Below are 21,191 nucleotides of genomic sequence, written 5' to 3'. Positions count from 1 at the left end.
GATTAGCGCTACGCTGCGCTCCGAACCCGGCGAGCCGAGTTCGATTCCCCGCTCACGGCAACCAACACCCAGTGGCGGTTATCTGAACCGGTCCTGGGCCTCCCCCTAGGTCGACTCAGCCTCAAATGCGTACCCGGTGCGGTGTGTAAAACATCGCCACCGGGGAGACAAAGGCGGCCGGGCGTGGTGCTGGCCACCCACCGCCTCGCGTGCCGTTCTGGCCTTCGTAGATGCTGCTACTCGCTCACAGCACTTGCCCCGACAGTCTGTTCCGGCTATACGGGGGATCTTTGTCTTTGGTGTCCTATGCAGGGTAAGGAGGGGAGGGAGGAGGGGGAGAAGTGGGAGGTTGGAGGCGGATATCTCCAGTGAGTGGGGCAGAGAAAGATCGAAGGTCGAATGATGGAACGTGTTGCTCGCAGCCAAAGTGGCGCTCCGTCTGAATTTCGAACCCCCCCCCCCCCTTGCCCGCTCCCCACAACTTCCCTGCGGTGGAAGTTTCTTTTCGAGCGCGCGCAACTTCTACCGTGCGAACCGCCGTGAGCGGGACCGCCACCTGACGGGCGAGGCGTGGAATCGCTCCGTTCCGCCCCGTGTTAGGGACAAAGGCGGCAGTGGCTGCTCTGCACCGGGGGGGAGGGGGAGGGCAATCCGATCCACTCCGATACACGGGGGCGACAGACGCGTTCCCCGGAAAAAAAAAAGTTTCCCGGAATGCTGAAGCCCCGTATATCGAGTTGCCGTACAACCGGGGTCGACCTGCGCATGGAAGTCTCATGCCTGGGCGGTGGGCACATCTGGTGCCATCCGCCAGTCGTATCGGTCACAATCGGAATATTTACGCAGGAGGAATCCGATGAGCTGCGAAGCTCTTTTTCACCAGGCCTCCAGCCGTTTCGCAGATGTCCAGTAGTCGGACAACCCACGGTACCTGGAGGGTCTGTCCCGTGACCTCCTGTCAGCAGCGAGCCTCCGATGCTTCGCGTCGCCTCGGTGCCTGAATGGCTGCTGCTGTTGTTGTTGTTGGGGGGTGGAGGGATCACGGTTGGAGCGGCGTGGCAGAGTGAAACTCGACGCGCTCGAGGGATCCGCACGCGGTCCACGGAGCCGCTCGCTCCCTGCGCGCTTCGCCGACGTTACCGCGATGGCGTTCCCGGCATGCGCAAACGCACGCGGGAGCAGCGCGTCAGCCCGTGCGTTTGTAACGAGCGGTCTGCGCAAGCGGATATCACGGAAGCTGATGCCGGGGTCTGTTCAAGTTGCAGCGCGTTGTACGTCTTGAGGCGGAACATTTTTCTTTGCATTGAAAATCGCGTTGCAGTGTGAAAGGGTTTAAAAAAGCCCCTTTAACCGGCATGCTTGGTGTGTCAGTGGGCGAGGAAGTGGCTGGGTGGTAAATAGACCAGTGGGTGAGTCTGTGAATGAGTAAATGGGCCAGTGGGTGGGTGACTAAGTGGGTAAATAGACCAGTGGGTGAGTCTGTGAATGGATAAATTGACCAGTGGGTGGGTGACTAAGTGGGTAAATAGGCCAGTGTGTGAGCCTGTGAATGGGTAAATGGGCCAGTGGGTGGGTGACTAAGTGGGTAAATAGACCAGTGGCTGAGTCTGTGAATGGGTAAATAGGCCAGTGGGTGGGTGACTAAGTGGGTAAATAGACCAGTGGGTGAGTCTGTGAATGGGTAAATAGACCAGTGGGTGGGTGACTAAGTGGGTAAATAGACCAGTGGGTGAGTCTGTGAATGGGTAAATAGACCAGTGGGTGGGTGACTAAGTGGGTAAATAGGCCAGTGGGTGAGTCTGTGAATGGGTAAATAGACCAGTGGGTGAGCAAGTGGGTAGATAGATGAGTGCGTGGACGAGTGGGCAAATAGGCCATGGGTGAGTCCATGGCTGGGTAACCAGACGAGCGGATGAGCGCACGCGAACTCCCCTCCCGCTGACCCTGGCCCATGCCGCGTGCCGCAGATCCCCCACGCGCCGGGCACCGCCGCCGAGTGGGGCGCCGACCGCCTGAAGCGCGAGCTGGAGAGCGAGCTCAAGCTGGAGAGCGAGGACGTGCGCAGCCACGCGTGGTACCACGGCGCCATCCCCCGGCAGGCGAGCGCCGCACCCGGCACACGCAGCAGCGGGGCGACGTCGCCACGGCGATTGCGCCGGGATAGAAGCACCCCGGGGCTGTCGCGTGGATGCACCCCGAGTCGCCGGCGTCTCCCCGCTATACGCCAGCTTGCTGCGTTTCAGCCGCCCCGCGACTGAAACGCGACACCTATCTCGAACGTTAACACGACCACCAACGCTAAGCCGATCTCGAACACTAACACCGTGAACGCTAAGCCTAGTTTTTACGCTAAGCCTATCTCTAAGCCTATCTCTAACACTAACATTGCCACCAACACTAAGCCTATCTTTAAGGCTAACATTGCCACCAACACTAAGCCTATCACTACAACAGCTCTATCCCTAACAACACATTCCTGCGGAGGGAGCTAGTAGGAACGTTGGGTTGCTCGGTCAATGGCCAGGGTCAACGGCCGCACCACGTGGTGTATTCCGCAAATATGCCCGACTGTGAGGGCGGGCACAAGCCGGCGTGAGTAGGTTAAACGTTGAGTTTTATAAGGGCACCACGGGGTGACCAGCCCCTCCCCACCCAGCCCCTCTCCACCCTCCCCACCCAGCCCCTTCCCACCCTCCCCTCTCCACCCAGCTCCACCCCTCCCATTTTTGGATGCACGACGGACGGACGGACACAATAATCGCCTGTGGGCTGGTGTAACCAGGAGGTTCCTGCCAGTATTAACCCTCCTCTAACTCTATCCCTAACACTAACATTACTACCAACATTAAGCCTATGACTAACAAAAACACAACCCCGAACACTAACCCCATCGCAAACATTGTAGTGGTTCCACCCCAAACACTTACCCTACCCCTCTCTAAATCTAAACTTTTTTTTATTTTACCAGATAAGGCCAACTGAGGTCAATAGAAGCGACCTGGCCACCAATTTTATCTCAACTTAGTGGCTAATCTTCGCGTGGAAATGTATAGCAGCCAAATACTAAATGTGGAAGGGAAAACCGGAGGACTCGGAGAAAAATCCACGCGACCACGAGGAGAGAGAAAGGGGGAGATACGCAAACTCCAAATATACAGCAGGCGTCAGGGTCGGGATCGAACCCACGACCTCCTGTATACCAGGCGAGGTAGTTAACATCTCCTAGCCACCGTGATGATGAGAGAGAGAGACACGCAGTGACACCGCGTGAACCCCGCCGTCGTCGACGCCCCCACCCCACCGTGACCGCCGCAGGTGGCCGAGTCCCAGCTGGAGCGCGACGGCGACTTCCTGCTGCGCGACTCGCTGTCGGGCGCCGGCGGCCTGGTGCTGTCGTGCCGCTGGGCCGAGCGGCCGCTCCACTTCCGCGTCGAGCGCCGCACGCCCACCGCCGCCGCGGCGGCCCAGCAGCGCGCCTCCGGCGACGGCCACCACCGGCGCTCGCTCGGCGACTCCTACGCCATCCAGCCCGGCGGCGACGGCTTCGGCAGCGTCCCGGCGCTCGTGCGCTTCTACGTCGGCAACCGGCAGCCCGTGGCGCCGGGACAGCCGGGGCCCGGCGGGTTCGGGCCCGTGTGCATCGCGCGGCCGGTGAACCGCGCCGTGCCGCTGGCGTACCTCGCCGCCGTTCACCGCGACGCGGCGCGGCTGGCGGAGCTGGCGGCTCACGGCGGCGCCGGCAGCGGCGGCGGCAGCAACAACAACAACAACAGCTGCGGCTTCGATAGCTTCTACCGGCAGGAGAGGCCGGAGCGCCACGCGGGCTGCGCCGGGAACCACGGAGCCGGCGGCGCCGGCGGCTGCTGCTGCGGCGGCGACGGCGGCGGCGGTTGCGACGGCGGCGGCGTCAGGGGTCATCAGGGGTCATCGAAGCGTCATCACCTGGCGGACGCGTCCTACAGGTCAGCGGTGGCGCTCGCGACGGCGCGACCCGAGGTCGAATCTGTCACCGATGAGAACCTCCACGGTGAACGATGTTGTTGTCGACCCGGCGAACCGGAGGTCGCCGGCTGGATTCCATCTCCCGCCTCCGCCCGCACGGCGATAGCAATGGGTCTCGTGCGTCGGGGTAAAGTGTGGGTGTCACCGCCACCACTTGCAGTGGGTCTCGTGCGTCGGGGCAAAGTGTGGGTGTCACCGCCACCACTTGCAGTGGGTCTCGTGTGTCGGGGTAAAGTGTGGGTGTCATCGCTACCACTTGCAGTGGGTCTCGTGCGTCGGGGTAAAGTGTGGGTGTCATCGCTACCACTTGCAGTGGGTCTCGTACGTCGGGGTAAAGTGTGGGTGTCACCGCCACCACTTGCAGTGGGTCTCGTGCGTCGGGGTAAAGTGTGGGTGTCACCGCCACCACTTCCAGTGGGTCTCGTGTGTCGGGGTAAAGTGTGGGTGTCACCGCCACCACTTCCAGTGGCATCTGGCCCGCCGGTGGAAGAGTCGGCCAGAACACCTTCGACAGGGGCGCTTGCTGCAAAGCCCTGTCCGCTCGCAGCGGTGCGGTGAGCGAAAAATTGCAGGGCTGCTCCTCCGCCTTGTTAATTAGCCCGATGTCACGGCTCAGCGAAATGCATTGCGCCGGCGACGTTTACAATTATTTTTATTTAGTGGAAATTCTTCTTGATCATCGGAAGGTTTGTCCGTTTTAAGGATTGACGGCTCTGCGATGTGCCGTTGCGTGTGGACGCGATGTGAAATCCGAGCTGCGTCCGTGTGTTGTTGTTGTTGTTGTGGCTGCAGGAACGGCATGGTGTTTGATTGGACGCAGGACGGAAGGGGATCTGAACCGCACGCCCAGGGACAGACGCTGCCGGGATACGGCACCGGTGGGTGAACGCGTCGCTCGCGTCGAGCACACAAAGACAAAGGTCCCCCGCGTAGCCTTTAACGGACCGCTGGGGCAAGTGCTGGTAGCGAGCACCTATAAAGGCCGGTACAGCACACGAGGGGGTGATTGGCCAGCACTACGCCCGACCGCCTTTGTCTCCCCAGTGGCGATGTTTACACACCGTACCAGGTACTCAATTGATGCTGAGTCTACCTAGGGGAGGCCCAGGACCGGTTCAGATAATCGTCACTGGTGTCGGCGGTGAATAGGACTCGAACTCGGGTCGCCGGGTCCATGGTGTAGCGCGCTAACTGTTGCACCACTGCTCCCCACGTACACAGACAAACGTACACACACAATCACACAGAGGCGCGCGTCACGCTACAGAGTTGCCCCATTGTTCTTGGTAACGCGTTCCCCCGGCAGCCCGAGTGACAGGGAGGCACGTGGTGGACGCTAACCAACCGCTACACCACACACAAGCGCGCACACACGCGAACACACACACACAAAGATCCCCCATATAGCCTTAACGGACAGCAAGTGCTGTTAGCGAGCACCTATGAAGGCCGGCACGACACACAAGGGGGTGGGTGGCCAGCACCACGTCCGGCCACCTTTGTCTCCCCAGCGACGATGTTTACACACCGCACCAGGTACTCATTTGAGGCTGAGTCGACTTTTAAACACACGACACAGAGCACGTGCCAGTTCCATTACAGTCCCAATGCTGCCGACGAACGATCGCCGCCGTGATTCCCGCACCTCCGATTGGCGCGGTTGGCCACGCACGACGCGAAGCAAGTTCAACACGCACACACACACACACACACGCACACACACACGCGCACACGCGCACACACGCACACACGTACACACACGCACACACGTACACACACGCACACACGCACACACGTACACACGTACACTCGGCTCGACGTTCGTCCGGTTTGGCAATCCGGAACATATTTCCCTACCCGGCGCACCACGTCCAGTACACCTCTCGGCACGGCCGGCACTCACAGCAGCAATCGAGAATTCGAACCCCACATCACACGCGGCGCCCACGGAGATTGACGAGCGTGGATCCTGTCGCACGTCCGGCGTTGCAGGGGCGGACATCTGGCGGGACGGCCTTCGCAGGACCCCCACCTGGTCGCCCAAGGGCCTCCGGTCCGCGCAGCCGTCGGCGCGCGCCGACCCCTCCTGGACGTCGCCGCTGCCCCCGCCCGCCAACGGGCCGCTGGGGGCGGTCCCCGGTTTCGGCAAACACGCGGAGGAGCGGCTGGCGGGCGACTCGGAGCCGTACCACTCGCTCATCTCGCCCCACAAGGTCTCGGAGGCCCTCGCCCGGGACGTGGCCGCCCTGCGGCTGGAGAGCGACGTCAACGCGGCCGCGGCCGCCGCGGCCGCCGCAAAGCAGAGCCTGCTGCCGCCGCCGCCGCCGCCGGCGGGCCCGGCGCGCGAGGCCTCGGCCGCGGGCGGCGGAGACGCCGGCGCCGCCGCCGCGGCGTCGGCGGAGTTCCGCCGCCCCGCCGTGGAGACGGAGTCGGCGTTCCGGCCGCTGGAGTTCGCGTCGCTGCTGCTGCCGCCGGAGAACAAGCCGCTGGAGACGGGGGTGCTGCGGCGCGCCAAGGAGCTGCAGGGCGAGTGCGACGTGCGCACGGCCGCGCGCTGCATCATGCTGCTCGACTGCGAGGTGAGAGGTCTCCGTCGGCCCGGTTGTCGCCGGCGGTCGTGCGGCGCGGCCGAAGCCGCGATGAATCGGCGGCGTTGGCTCACGCGACCGTGGCGGCGCGGGTGATGACCACCCCCCCCCCCCTCCCCCGCCGCCCGCGCTCCCCGCAGGTGGCTCGCATCACCGGGGTGACGGAGGAGCTCGTCCTGAAGATGGGCGTGCGCTCCGGCCTGGAGCTGCTCACCCTGCCGCACGGACGGCGGCTCAGAGAAGACGTCATCGAGCGGTGAGTGTCCTCCGCCGCCCCCGTCCACTCCGTAACCGGGCGCGCCCCGGTTTGGCCGCGCGGGATCCGCCGGGCGACGCCGATTTTTAGCCGCGGGGCGAACGAGTCCCGGCCCCCGCGTCGTGCAGCCTCCTGGCCTCTGACCCAGAGTGATGCCATCGCCTTGACCCCCCTCTGTTTAAGACGGTAACGGGAGGAGATATTCGCGGTCCTGGCTGTTGCCTGATGATGCTCGCCGTCATAATCACCGGCGAAACGTCACGGTACTCGAACTGTAAATGTCGTGGGTTTTACTCTCCGACACGCAACCGGTGTGCTGGCACGTTTTGTTGACGTGACAAACCTTGCTGATTGGCTGTGTCGGGTTTAACGACCCGTTTATAGTCACGCAATCTAACCCAACAACAACAAAAACCTAGGTTATTTGACGACATATTGGTCGCGAAAGCCCCACTCCTACGCATTAAACTAACTATTGTTTCCCTTCAACGTGAAAGAGCTAAGAATATAAAGCCCACGTGTTCATTCGATTCCGCACTTGCCCCGACAATTCGCTAAAGGCTACGCGGGGGGGAGTGGGGGGGCGAAAATCTTTACCCTCGTCTCTGTCTCCCCCATCTCCCCCGTCTCCTCCGTGTCCCCCTTGTCTCCCGTGTCTGTCTCCCCCATGTCCCCCATCTCCCGTGTCCCCCATCTCCCCCGTCTCCCCCGTGTCCATCTCCCCCATCTCCCCCATCTCCCCCATCTTCCCCGTCTCCGTCTCCCCCGTGTCCCCCCGTCTCCCCCCGTCTGCTCTCACCCAGGTTCCACGCGCTGGCGATCGGCTTGGCCGTGGACGTGCTGGGCTGCACCGGCTGCCTGGAGGAGCGTGCCGAGCTGCTGCACCGCTACGTGCAGCTGGCGCTGGAGCTCCGCGGGCCGCTGGCGGACCTCTACGGATTCTCCGCCGTCATGCACGCGCTCATGCTCCCGCAGGTGGGGACGGCGGGGGCAGACGTTGGGGCGACGTTAGGGCGACGTTGTTGGGGCGACGTTTTTGTGGGGTGAGGTTGTTGAGGCAACGTTGGGGTAACGTTCAGGTAACGGGATAACGATGTTGGGGTAACGTTGTTGGGGTTACATTGGGGCGACGTTGTTTGGGTAACGTTGTTGGGGCAACATTGGGGGCAACGATGTTGAAGTTACGTTGGGGCAACGTTGGAGTAACGTTGGGGTGAGTGGGGTGAGTGGGGTGGGCGTCTTTGGCGATCGTCGTGATCGTGACGTGCGTCCTCCAGGTGTCCCGTCTGGAGCGGACGTGGGAGGTGCTGCGCCGGGCCCACACGCAGAGCGCGGTCGCCTTCGAGAAGGAGCTCAAGCCCTTCCTGCTGGCGTTGCAGCAGGGCAAAGGTCAGCCGCCCTGTCCCCGTCTCTCTTCTCTCTCGTGGGCTCGCTCGGGGTGGGTCGCGCTGGCGGGGGTCTGTGGGTCACACCCGGTGTAGGTCGTAGCGTCAGCTGACTAGGCCGTGGCTCGGCGGACGGGACAGGATTCGCCGGGTGGCTTGAGGGAGGGAGGGAGGGGGTCGTGGGGTCACCTCGTAGGCAAGTTGGGCCATCGATGGAATTCGGCCAAAACGTCCGAGTGCAGGGTCCCGCCAATGGGGGGCGTCGTTTATCCGTCACGGGGTGCAACGCCGCGGCGATTTCAAAGCGGTTCTCAGCTGCCCCCACGATGCCCCAAATGGAACTGTTGGGTCACATTCAAGAATCCCCCGTGGATAAACACCCGAGGATTAATACCAATGATGTCATCATCATGATGGTGATAGTTCTCAATGTAAACGTCAACAATCTCCGCACGCGCCCAACGAAAAGGCTCACTCTGTCTCTCTCCCTCTCTCTGTTTCTCTCTCTCCGGCTCTGTCCGTCTCTCTCTCCGTCGCTCTCCGTCTCTCTCTCTCTCCATCTCTCTCCGTCTCTCTGTCTCCCTCTGCCTCTCTCTCTCTCTGCCGTCTCCCCTCTCTCGTTGCCCACCGCAGTGCGCGTCGACGCCCGGGACACCAGCGTCCCGCACCTCCTGCCGCTCGTCTCCCTCCTGGAGGAGCCGATGCTGCCGGCGGAGCCGTCCGCCGCCGGCCCGGTGTGGTCGCCGCAGCCGGCGGAGAGGACCGGCTCTGGCGGCGACTGGGAGCGGGAGTGGGCGCGCGGCGCCGCCGCCGGCGAAGCGTGGGAGCAGCCGGGCGACGCGGGGATGGAGGCGGTGGTGGCGCACCTGCAGGCCGGGCGGGAGATGGCGCGCGACGCCGCCCTCTACTCCGCCAACGCCGAGCGCCGGCTGAGAGGTGCGGGGCGGGCGGCTTGCGATTCGCGGCTTGCAGGCGAAGGCAAAGGAGGGGTAGGGGTAGTGATAGCGGTAGGGGTAGGCCTGGTCCTAATTGGCGGGCGGGAAGCAGCAGCAGCAGCAGCAGCAGCGTCAGCGTCGTCATCGTTGCGTCACCGTCCCAGCCGCTTCCACGCCGAGCCCACGGCGCGCCACTCCTCGACCTCCCCGATCGGCACCGGCGTCGACCGCGGCACCGGCCCATGCCGCACACGGCACACGCGCCCCTGCCGGCCTCCGTAAGGACTCTTGCCACCCCCCTGTGATCCACGTCGCGTGGAAATGTACAGCAGCCAAATGCTCCTGACGCGAGACGTTGATTCTAAATGTGGAAGGAAAAACCGGAGGACCCGGAGGAAAATCCACACCCCCAACAATGGGGAGAGAGTGAGAGACACGCAAACTCCAAATATATAGGGTCGGGATCGAAGCCACGACCTCCTGTATACCAGGCGAGGTAGTCAACATCTCGCCAAAAAAGTTGTCCTTACCCGCGCACGCTCCGATTAGCGCGGCTCTCTACGCACGGCGCGAAAGACGCTGTGCATGGTGGCGCGTCGTCCCCCCTTTGCGGCGCTCCCCCCCACCCCCCCCCACCCCCCGTGCCCGCGTTTGTCGCCGACGCTCACCGATCGCCGTGCTGTCGCCCGCCAGGATTCTCGGTGGACCCCGCGACCCTGGAGACGTTCCGCACCGAGTTCCACCTGCGCCTGTACTGGGGCAGCCGCGGCTGCCGGGCCGAGCGCCACGAGCGGCTGCACAAGTTCCACCACATCCTGTCGGCGCTGTCGGCGCGCCTCGAGTCTCCGCAACGCCACTCCGAGCTCTGACACGGCTCGGCAACGACGCCGGCGCTGGCTCCGGCACGACGGCACGGCTCGGAGGGAGGAGGAGGAGGAGGAGGACGAGGGTGACGTGGCAAACGACTTCCCCCGCCGGCGCCCGCTCGTGTCGGCGCGGTGTTCGCCGGCACCACTGACGCCGCCGGTGTCCGGCGAGCGCCGGGACCGCGACGGATCCCCCCTGGGGCGACGTAGAAGCGGCTTCGCGAGGAAGCCCAGTCGTCTCTGCCGGTGGCGTTTTATTTTTGTCGGTGCCGCCGAGACCGCTGGCCGGCGACGATGACGGGCGTGGAGCCCCGGCCGCGCTCGATTGTAAGCGACGGACGGACAAATGAATTTGGCCGTGTACGAGGAGGAGGAGGACACGGAGGAGGAGGTGGAGGAAGACGAAAATGTGAAGGGAGGACCGACGCGGAATCACCGTCGTGAATTGTGACGGCGAAGGGCGTCCAACCAAAACACTGGAGAGGCCGCGCGGGGGGGGGGGTCCCCCATCAGTTGGGGGTGAGGGTGGGAGGGTGGCGGAGATGAGCGGCCACCGCGCCGTGGCTTGGTGCAGTGGTTTTCGCGGACGCTTTCTTTCGCCCCTAATGCACAAACACAAAAAAAATGAAATTTCCGCAAAGACTCACGATCGACGGGCGCCTGGAACCGGCAAACCGCTCGGGCGGGAAACACGCGACACGTTCCCCCCCCCCTCCCCCACAAAAAAAAACACAAAACGCACGGATCCCAATCTCGGCGCAGCCGCGCGGCGCACCGGGAGCCCAGAAACGCGGCGCCGGGCTACGCGGCGCCTACCGCGGAAACCAACGACAGGGCCTGCCAGCTCCGACGTCATCGCCTCCGCTGCCCGATCGGTGCCGCTATGACGATGCTCGCGGCCGGCGAATCGTTAAATAAAATTGGAGGGCCGCCTCGATCCGGGCCGCGGGGTCGCGGATAAAACGAGGGCACGGGCCCGGAGGGAACTCATCCGTGGTTCCATTGCGCGCACCACGGTGCCCTACTCCCCGCGGTGCCCTACTCCCCGCGGTGCCCTACTCCCCGCGGTGCCCTACTCCCCGCGGTGCCCTACTCCCCGCGGTGCCCTACTCCCCGCGGTGCCCTACTCCCCGCGGTGCCCTACTCCCCGCGGTGCCCTACTCCCCGCGGTGCCCTACTCCCCGCGGTGCCCTACTCCCCGCGGTGCCCTACTCCCCGCGGCCTACAAGACGAGATTCGGCGCGTCCGGCCCGGAGGTTGGGGACCCGATGTCGTTCCCCGTCCCCCATTTATTGAAAGACACGCTTTGCACTACGCGGTGACTCCTGAGTCGCCGCCAGCACCACCTTTAGTATTTCTCAATCGGAACGCGAGAGAGGCGTGGCGGTCGACCACGGGCACGTTTTAACCGGCGGCGGGTGGCGGCGGCGGCGGTGACGAAATTATTTTTGAAACGACGACGACGCGGTTTTTTTGTTGTAAATAACGGTCAAGGTAAGTTATGAAACGTGCCGAGCGTAAATGTGGACACGCGCAAGGAGAGCTCGCCCCCCCCCCCCGCCGCCTCGCCTGGGAGGCGCGTGGCGTCGCCGTTCGTTTACGGATCTCGCGACTGCGTTCGTGCGTTTGCCCCGCCGGAAACGAATTTGTCCTGTAAAATAAAAGATGGAATATATAACGACATCGATTACAACAAAAAAAAAACACTTTTCTTTTTGGCGATCTCTTCAAACAGCGCCCCCTCGCGTTCTCGGTTCCCGTTCGGTCGTCCCGGTTCCGGTGTCCCGGTTCTGTCGCTCGTCACGGAGCTTCTAACGAAACTATAAACTCGTTCTGTTTTATTTTGTTTTCACCACCGTATAAGGCCCAACTAAGTCTGTGTATTGCTCTTTTTTTTTTCAGAAACTACCTGGGCGTCACAGTTGATAGCTCGACGAGGTGGGCTTCATATCATCACGTGGACATGTATAGCAGCAGCCAATGGACTCTTGAGCACACAATGATTCTAAATGTGGAGGGAGAAACCGGAGGACCCGGAGAAAAATTCCAAGCAACCACGGGAAGGGAGAAACTTGCAAACTCCAAATATACGGCAGCAGGTGTCGGGGTCGGGATCGAACCCACGACCTCCTGCACACCAGGCGAGGTAGTTAACATCTCTTAGCCACCGTGATGATGATGAGAGAGACACGCAAACTCCAAATATACAGCAGGTGTCGGGGTCTGCATCGAACCCACGACCTCCTGTATACCAGGCGAGGTAGTTAACATCTAGCTACCGTGATGATGATGAGAGAGACACGCAAACTCCAAATATACAGCAGGCGTCAGGGTCGCGAATCGAACCCACGACCTCCTGTATACCAGGCGAGGTAGTTAACATCTCCTAGCCACCGTGACGCCCTGAATGTGATCTAAAGCGCTGTGAGACTCCCCTGCGTATAGGGCACAATATCAAAAACAAATCATGACAATCATAATGATATAATTATCATGTAACAATGTACACGTGGAACGCCTTCGGCCTGTGCTCAGCAGGAGGCAGGACTTTCACACCCGCCTGGCCGGCCACAGCGGGCCACTTATGTCAGCATGTCGACCAAACGGATCATTTCAAATCTCAGAACCCATTTGAATGTGACGGTGTGGGGTGAGGGGATTGTGCGCAGTCAATGGTGACGGGCCTAAGACCATCAACTGACTGCGCTTGAGAACCAGATTTAATCACAAGAGGATTCCATGTAAGTCTATGCGTCTCTATGCGAGTCTATGAGTCTCTGTGTGAGTCAGTGGTGACGGGCTAAGACCATCAAATGACTACACTTGAGAACCAGATTTAATCACAAGAGGTCTCCATGTAAGTCTATGGGTCTCTAGGTGTGCTTGTGGGTCTCTATGCGAGTCTATGAGTCTCTGTGTGAGTCAGTGGTGACGGGCTAAGACCATCAACTGACTGCACTTGAGAACCAGATTTAATCACAAGAGGATTCCATGTAAGTCTATGGGTCTCAATGCGAGTCTATGAGTCTCTGTGTGAGTCAGTGGTGACGGGCTAAGACCATCAACTCACTGCACTTGAGAACCAGATTTAATCACAAGAGGTCTCCATGTAAGTCTATGGGTCTCTATGTGTGCTTGTGGGTCTCTATGCGAGTCTATGAGTCTCTGTGTGAGTCAGTATTGACGGGCTAAGACCATCAACTGACTGCACTTGAGAACCAGATTTAATCACAAGAAGATTCCATGTAAGTCTATGGGTCTCTATGCGAGTCTATGAGTCTCTGTGTGAGTCAGTGGTGACGGGCTAAGACCATCAACTGACTGCACTTGAGAACCAGATTTAATCACAAGAGGCCTCCATGTAAGTCTATGGGTCTCTATGTGTGCTTGTGGGTCTCTATGCGAGTCTATGAGTCTCTGTGTGAGTCAGTGGTGATGGGCTAAGACCATCAACTCACTGCACTTGAGAACCAGATTTATAATCACAATAGGATCCCATGTAAGTCTATGGGTCTCTATGCGAGTCTATGATTCTCTGTGTGAGTCAGTGGTGACGGGCTAAGACCATCAACTCACTGCACTTGAGAACCAGATTTAATGACAAGAGGATTCCATGTAAGTATATGGGTCTCTATGCGAGTCTATGAGTCTCTGTGTGAGTCAGTGGTGACCGGGCTAAGACCATCAACTCACTGCACTTGAGAACCAGATTTAATGACAAGAGGATTTCATGTAAGTCTATGGGTCTCTATGCGAGTCTATGGGTCTCTTTGTGAGTCAGTGGTAACGGGCTAAGACCATCAACTGACTGCACTTGAGAACCAGATTTAATCACAAGAGGTCTCCATGTAAGTTTATGGGTCTCTATGTGTGCTTGTGGGTCTCTATGCGAGTCTATGAGTCTCTGTGTGAGTCAGTGGTGACGGGCTAAGACCATCAACTGACTGCACTTGAGAACCAGATTTAATCACAAGAGGTCTCCATGTAAGTTTATGGGTCTCTGTGTGTGCTTGTGGGTCTCTATGCGAGTCTATGAGTCTCTGTGTGAGTCAGTGGTGACGGGCTAAGACCATCAAATTACTGCACTTGAGAACCAGATTTAATCACAAGAGGATTCCATGTAAGTCTATGGGTCTCAATGCGAGTCTATGAGTCTGTGTAAGTCAGTGGTGACGGGCTAAGACCATCAACTCACTGCACTTGAGAACCATATTTAATCACAAGAGGATTCCATGTAAGTCTATGGGTCTCTATGTGTGCTTGTGGCTCTCTATGCGAGTCTATGAGTCTCTGTGTGAGTCAGTATTGACGGGCTAAGACCATCAACTGACTGCACTTGAGACCCAGATTTAATCACAAGAGGATTCCATGTAAGTCTATGAGTCTCTATGCGAGTCTATGAGTCTCTGTGTGAGTCAGTGGTGACGGGCTAAGACCATCAACTCACTGCACTTGAGAACCAGATTTAATGACAAGAGGATCCCATGTAAGTCTATGGGTCTCTATGCGAGTCTATGAGTCTCTGTGTGAGTCAGTGGTGACCGGGCTAAGACCATCAACTCACTGCACTTGAGAACCAGATTTAATGACAAGAGGATTCCATGTAAGTCTATGGATCTCTATGCGAGTCTATGGGTCTCTGTGTGAGTCAGTGGTGACGGGCTAAGACCATCAACTGACTGCACTTGGGAACCAGATTTAATCACAAGAGGTCTCCATGTAAGTCTATGGGTCTATATGTGTGCTTGTGGGTCTCTATGCGAGTCTATGAGTCTCTGTGTGAGTCAGTGGTGACGGGCTAAGACCATCAACTGACTGCACTTGAGAACCAGATTTAATCACGAGGTCTCCATGTAAGTCTATGGGTCTATATGTGTGCTTGTGGGTCTCTATGCGAGTCTATGAGTCTCTGTGTGAGTCAGTGGTGACCGTGCTAAGACCATCATCTGACTGCACTTGGGAACCAGATTTAATCACAAGAGGTCTCCATGTAAGTCTATGGGTCTCTTTGTGAGTTTGTGGGTCTCTATGCGAGTCTACGAGTCTCTTTGTGAGTCAGTGGTGACGGGCTAAGACCATCAACTGACTGCACTTGAGAACCAGATTTAATCACAAGAGGTCTCCATGTAAGTCTATGGGTCTCTATGCGAGTCTATGAGTCTCTGTGTGAGTCAGTGGTGACCGTGCTAAGACCATCATCAACTCACTGCACTTGAGAATCCCCGTTTCATCACTGGCAGCGACTGTTACCTAATTTCAGCAAAGCTGTCACCCCATACGGTTTACCCGTATTCTTGTACAGGGAAATTCAGCTCCATACGGCGTACAGCCGTTTCAATTCGTGCAAACAAAATGTCAATTTGTCTCACTTACCCCGCACCTCTTTATGAAATAACTACGCAGGCTGTTCTGTCCACTTTTACCCCTTTTTTCCACCAGCACATCCGAGCCGGAACCAAACCGTGCTACGCTGGCCCTCTCAAGACGTCCGAATCTGTGCTGGGGGCCAAGCAGGGCCCAGCGGCACGGCTCGGGGTTCTGCGATGGGAAAAAAAAAAACACCTGGAGCCTGCCGGGCTGGCACGGCTCGGCACAGCCCAGCACGGCTCGGTTGTGCGGTGGAAAATACACGGCTGAGCAAGCCTAACGGGCGACACGAATAAACACGTCCGTCTGCATCCTTTATTACTCTGTGTCGCATCTAAATATAATGCAGGTTTATATATATGTGTATATGTATGTATATGTCTTGATGACACCGCACTTCAGAACCCGGTGACCCGAGTTCGATTCTCGCTCACGGACACCACCAATGAGTAATAGCCATTGTCTGAGTAAACTGGTTGTTGCATTGCGTCATCGCGCTGCAGAATAACATCATTGCGTTTGCAGCATGACGTCATTGCGTCGCAGCTTGGCGTAAATGCGTTGCACCAAAGAGTAATCCTTGCAGTCACGAAAGCTTCAAATCTAGAATTGCACCATGGCGTCATTGCATTGCAGCATGACGTCATTGCGCCGCGGCAGAACGTCATTCCGTTGCATCCATGACGTCTTTGAGCTGCAGCATGGCGTCTATGACCTGCAGCGTGACGTCATTGCGTTGCAGCGTGACGTCGTTGCGTTGCAGCGTGACGTCGTTGTATTCCAACGTGACGTCATTGCGTTGTAGCACGACGTCAATGCGTTGCAGAATAGGTCGTCTTGCTGCATGACGTCGTCTTCTTTGGTTCTTTCGGTAAAGTCACGTAGAATGAGAATAAAATAATAAAATAAAACAATAAAATTCTCACGACGTTTCGGCCACGACACAAGTGGCCTTCTTCAGGTGAAAGAAGCATGACGTCACCGTCTCCGAACACAACTGCCTGATCTCAGACACGGGAGTCCCCCCCGCCGGGCCCGGCTTCGTTCGTTTTTTCGGCTCGCGAACAGCGACGTCGCCCGCGACGTTCAAACCACCGCAGAGAGCGGCCCCGTGGGGGCAACGTCGGCGGCCTTCCCCCCGCAATCGCCTCGCCGCTGCGACAGAGAACGCCCGCCCGTCCGCACGCACGTGGCAAGACGATTCAGCGTTGACGTGAAGCGTCGTTGCATTGTGGCATGACGCCATTTTTACGTCGCGACGTGACGGCGTCGCGTCGCTGGATTACGTCATCTCGGCATGACGTCACTGTGAGCGTCAACACCGCGGAGGCTGGGGGGAGAGTTCCGTCGAGCAAAGTGGGCAGCATGGACGGGGCGGAGGGCAGCAAGATGAGACGGACGAAGGGAAAGCCGCCGGGAAGGAGAAAGAGGAGGGCCACAGATGAGCAGCAGGGAGAGAGGAGGAGGAGGAGGGGAAGGGGGAGATGGAATGACCGGGCAGAGGTGTCGGGGATGATGATGATAGGGCAGTGATGAGAGGGTGGTGACGATGACGATGATAAGTGGGTGGTGGTCATGATGATGAGGATGGTGATGATGATCACGAGAGGGTGGTGATGCTGATGAGAGAGAGAGAGAGGGTGGTGATGCTGATGATCAGAGGGTGGTGACGATGACAAGTGGGTGGTGATCATGATGATGAGAGGATGGTGATGATGATCACGAGAGGGTGGTGATGAGAGGATGGTGATGATGATCACAAGAGGGTGGTGATGCTGATGAGAGAGAGGGCAGTGATGCTGATGATCAGAGGGTGGTGATGAGAGCGGTGATGATGATCACGAGAGGGGAGGGGAGAGAGGGAGAATGAAGGAGCGGCTCAGAAGGCAGCTGAATGGAGGGGGAGGAGCGGCGTCTGTTTTCACAGCGGGCGGTGTCAGGGAGAGGGGAGGGGTCCAGAGTGGGCGTGGCCACACACTCACAAGTCACGTGGTTGACGGGAGGCTCGAGCTGGTTGACACGTAGAGGTTTACGTGAGACATGGCGGCCGTCACCACGCGTGCAGTGACGCGCTTTGCCAAACCCTCGACACCTGTGAACTACTGGACAGCTGTGAACAAAAGAGCTTTATAGCTCATCGGATTCTTCCGGTATAAATACAAAACAATTTCTGATTAAAACCCACACGTGTAAAAGGGTCAGGCTGCCGATGTTTGAAACCGGTTATTTTTGTTGTTGTTTTGCTTTATCGCGTACAGATTCATGATAGAGGTTGTTTTGGGTTATATCGCGTTAATATAAATGCTGTCGTTAAATCCACGACCACCCGACACAACCAACTAGTAAGCTTTATTGTGGCTGTGCTCTTCCAACACACAAGCGGTGTGCTGTAATCTTGATTTGAAGCTTTCGTGACTGCAGGAATCCATACCCTTCGGTTCTTTCGGTAAAGTCACGTGGGTAGAAAATAAGGTAAATCACGAAGTTTCGATCTCAACACAAGCAACCGTCATCAGGTGAAACAAACACAGCAGGAGAACTGCTGACGTGACGAATTGGCGTGTTCTGTTTACGTGACAAACTTTACTAATTCGCTATGTCGGGTGGTGGCGGGTTTAAACTACATTCATATTTACGCGATCTAACCCACACTAAAAACAAAAAACCTATATTATAGATATTGTTCGCGAAAGCTTACTACGTGTTAAACCGCGTACAGATTGCGGACAGCTCGACATGTACTGGTATGAACCTCCTGGTTACTACACCAGCCCACAGGGGATTATTGTGTCCGTCCGTCGTGCATCCAAAAATGGGAGGGGTGGGGCTGGGTGGAGAGGGGAGGGTGGGGAGGGAGGGGCTGGGTGGGGAGGGTGGGGAGGGGCTGGGTGGGGAGGGTGGGGCTGGGTAAGGGATGGGAGGGGTGGGGCTGGGTGGGGAGGGGCTGGTCACCCCGTGGTGCCCTTATAAAACTCAACGTTTAACATACTCACGCCGGCTTGTGCCCGCCCTCACATTCGGGCATATTTGCGGAATACACCACGCCGCCGTTGACTCTGACCATTGACCGAGCAACCCAACGTTCCTACCAGCTCCCTCCGCAGGAATGTGTTTAGTGGGAGCGGTCGTACAGCCGATTAACTCCTCTCGTTCGTCACGCATCGGTGATGGTGGCGGTGGTGGTGGCCAAACCGCAGAAATTTGGGGAAGCGAGAGAAAAAGCATTGAGAGACTCACCATGCCAAATATTTAAACTTCCACGTCGGCTCCCACAGATACAAGTCGTGAGGGCAATGTCACATCAACAGCTGGAGGCTACGTAGGAAGTTGAAACATTTTTTTTTACCTTACCAGGTAAGGCCCATTGGGGCTGAAAATCTCTTTTGCAGAAGCGAACCTGGCCATCACAAACGGATAGTTCGACGAATTTGGCTATCTTCATCGTCGTCGCGTGGAAATTTATTGCAGACAAATACTCGAAACGCGTGACGTAGATTCTAAATGTAGAGGGAGAAAACCGGGAGCACCCGGAGAAAAATCCACGTGACCACGGGGAGAGAAACACTGCAAACTTCAAATATACAGCAGGGGCCAGGGTCGGGATCGAACCCACGACCTCCTGTATACCAGGGGATGAAGATAACATCTCCTAGGCACAGTGATGATGATGATGAGAGAGACACGCAAACTTCAAATACACAGCAGCAGGTGTCAGGGTCGGGATCGAACCCACGACCTCCTGTATACCAGGCGAGGTCGTTAACATCGAGCCACCGTTACGATGAGAGAGAGACACGCAAACTCCAAATATAGAGCAGGCGTCAGGGTCGGGATTTGAACCCACGACCTCCTGTATACCAGGCGAGGTTGTTAACATCTCGACACACGCGGCGCTGTGAAATTGCGCCGGGCGGATCGGCTCATCGTGGACGCGCTGGAGAATGCAGAGGCGGTTTCTCTGCTGCTCTCTGGCTATGCCGGTTGAAGTCCATCGCACAGAGGTCCCCCCACCCCTGCTTTGCGATGTCGTCTACCACACCGCTTGCGCTGACTTTACAAGTCGCGTGTAACGGGCAGTGGCTAATTAAACTCCGCGGAGAAATCAAACCGCGCAGAGTAAAGTCGGTCATAGGCAGAGGACAAAATGAAGGCGGATTTTTTTTGTACAGGAGTCTGGCCATCGGGTGAAGCAGAAATTAAGTCTTGAAATGTAACAATCCAATTGCTGGGAGGTGAATGATTAATGACGTGCTTGGAAATCAGTGGTGAACATTCGCCACTGCGGCCTGTGCTGCTTTATAGGTCTCGATGTGAGTTCATGGGTCTCTATCTTAATCTGTGTGCTACGTTAGTCTATGGGTACTAATGGAGTCTATATATGTCTCAATGTGAGTCGATGGGTCCCTATCTTAATCTGTGTGCTATGTTAATATTTGAGTACTATTCAAGTCTATCGGTCTCGATGCGAGTCTATGGGTCCTTAATCTGCGTGTCTATGGGTACTATTGTGGTCTATGTCTCGAGTCTATAAGTTCCCGTCTCAATCTATATCTCCTATGTTAGTCTATGGGTGCTATTCGAGTCGATATCTATCAATGTGAATCGATGGGTTCTGAGTCAATGGGCACTATTTCAGCCTGTGGGTCTCGATGTGAGCTTTAGGGTCTATGTTGTGAGTCTGTGGGTATTATGCGAGTACAGCACAGGTCTCTATGTGAGTCTGCGGGGTCTCTATGCGAGTCTGAATCACGAAGCCCGTGGGTCTGAGTGGAGTCCCGTGAATGACAATAGCTAATGGTGCAATTAATTAATTAATAGCTTCTGGTTAATAGCGGCACAATCACAGATGCAGCGACACACACACACAGGACACGGATACACCTGTAAACTGTGAGCACATTTGTTCATAATGCAGGGTTTTTTTGGGGTTAGATCGCGTTAATATATAAAAGTGTCGTTAAACCCGCCACCACCCGACACAGCCAACCAATAAGGGTTGTCACGTAAACAGAACGTGGTCAATTAGTCACTAGTACAGCACACCGGTGTGTTGGAGAGCAAAGCGACGTTTCGCCAGTAATTACAACTAGCTTCATCAGGCAACAGCCAGATTTGTGGAGAAATCCTATGCAGCCCCACACGTTTAAATATTCGGTATTAGGTGCTCATTTGAGGCTGAGTCGACCTAGGGGAGGCCCAGGACCGGTTCAGATAATCGTCACTGGTTTTTGCCGTTAACAGCACTTGCCCTGGGCCTTCCCCTGGGTCGACTCAGCCTTAAATGAGAACAGAACCTGGTGCGATGTGTGAACACCGCACACTCGGGAGACAAAGACGGCGGGGCGTGGTGCTGGCCACCCACCCCTCCTCGTGGTGCCATTCTTGGCCTTCATAGGTGCTCGCGAACAGTACTTGTCCCAAGAGCCTGCTAAGGCTATACGGGGGATCTTTATCTGTGGCTACGAGCTATAAATGGCACCCAATGCCACCACCAGAAGCAGCATCATTGGCAACCGCTGTTAGGGTCCTTAAAAACTAAGCCCAAAAAAGGCTCATCGGTACAATCCACGGTGGCAAATGCTACCAATTATTTTCTCGAGGCGTTTTGTGTGCAGATCACAGATGCGGATGATAGCAAGGTCCTCGTGGTAGCCGAAAACGAGGGAGATGTCGCGAAAAGCAGGATTACTGCAGTACGTTTAAGGGAATAAAAAAAAACACCATCAGATTAACACCGCAGCCTTGTGCGGCATCACCAAACAATATAAGGAATAGAATCTTGATTTGAAGCT

General features: G+C 57.3%; 1 protein-coding gene across 5 annotated transcripts in view; it reads left to right on the top strand.

The window, feature by feature from the left end:
- LOC116953192 (SH2 domain-containing protein 3C-like) overlaps nucleotides 1-11,713 on the top strand; it is a 142,419-nt gene extending 130,706 nt beyond the window's left edge. For all 5 annotated transcript variants that reach the window (XM_032973136.2, XM_076074814.1, XM_032973141.2 and 2 more), the window contains 9 exons: nucleotides 1,968-2,099; nucleotides 3,316-3,962; nucleotides 4,795-4,880; nucleotides 5,995-6,581; nucleotides 6,731-6,846; nucleotides 7,650-7,821; nucleotides 8,124-8,235; nucleotides 8,865-9,167; nucleotides 9,860-11,713. In XM_032973136.2, coding sequence (XP_032829027.2) covers nucleotides 1,968-2,099; nucleotides 3,316-3,962; nucleotides 4,795-4,880; nucleotides 5,995-6,581; nucleotides 6,731-6,846; nucleotides 7,650-7,821; nucleotides 8,124-8,235; nucleotides 8,865-9,167; nucleotides 9,860-10,035 — 2,331 coding nt within the window. In that variant the 3' untranslated portion in view covers nucleotides 10,036-11,713. The remainder of the gene's footprint in view (nucleotides 1-1,967; nucleotides 2,100-3,315; nucleotides 3,963-4,794; nucleotides 4,881-5,994; nucleotides 6,582-6,730; nucleotides 6,847-7,649; nucleotides 7,822-8,123; nucleotides 8,236-8,864; nucleotides 9,168-9,859) is intronic.
- The last annotated feature ends 9,478 nt before the right edge of the window (nucleotides 11,714-21,191 follow it).

Source organism: Petromyzon marinus, chromosome 50 (genome assembly GCF_048934315.1).
Source record: "Petromyzon marinus isolate PM22_M1 ecotype Great Lakes invasive population chromosome 50, UKy_Petmar_22M1.pri1.0, whole genome shotgun sequence".
NCBI lineage: Eukaryota > Metazoa > Chordata > Hyperoartia > Petromyzontiformes > Petromyzontidae > Petromyzon > Petromyzon marinus.
Note: the sequence above shows the minus strand (reverse complement) of the source record. Positions and strands in the feature narration are given on the sequence as shown.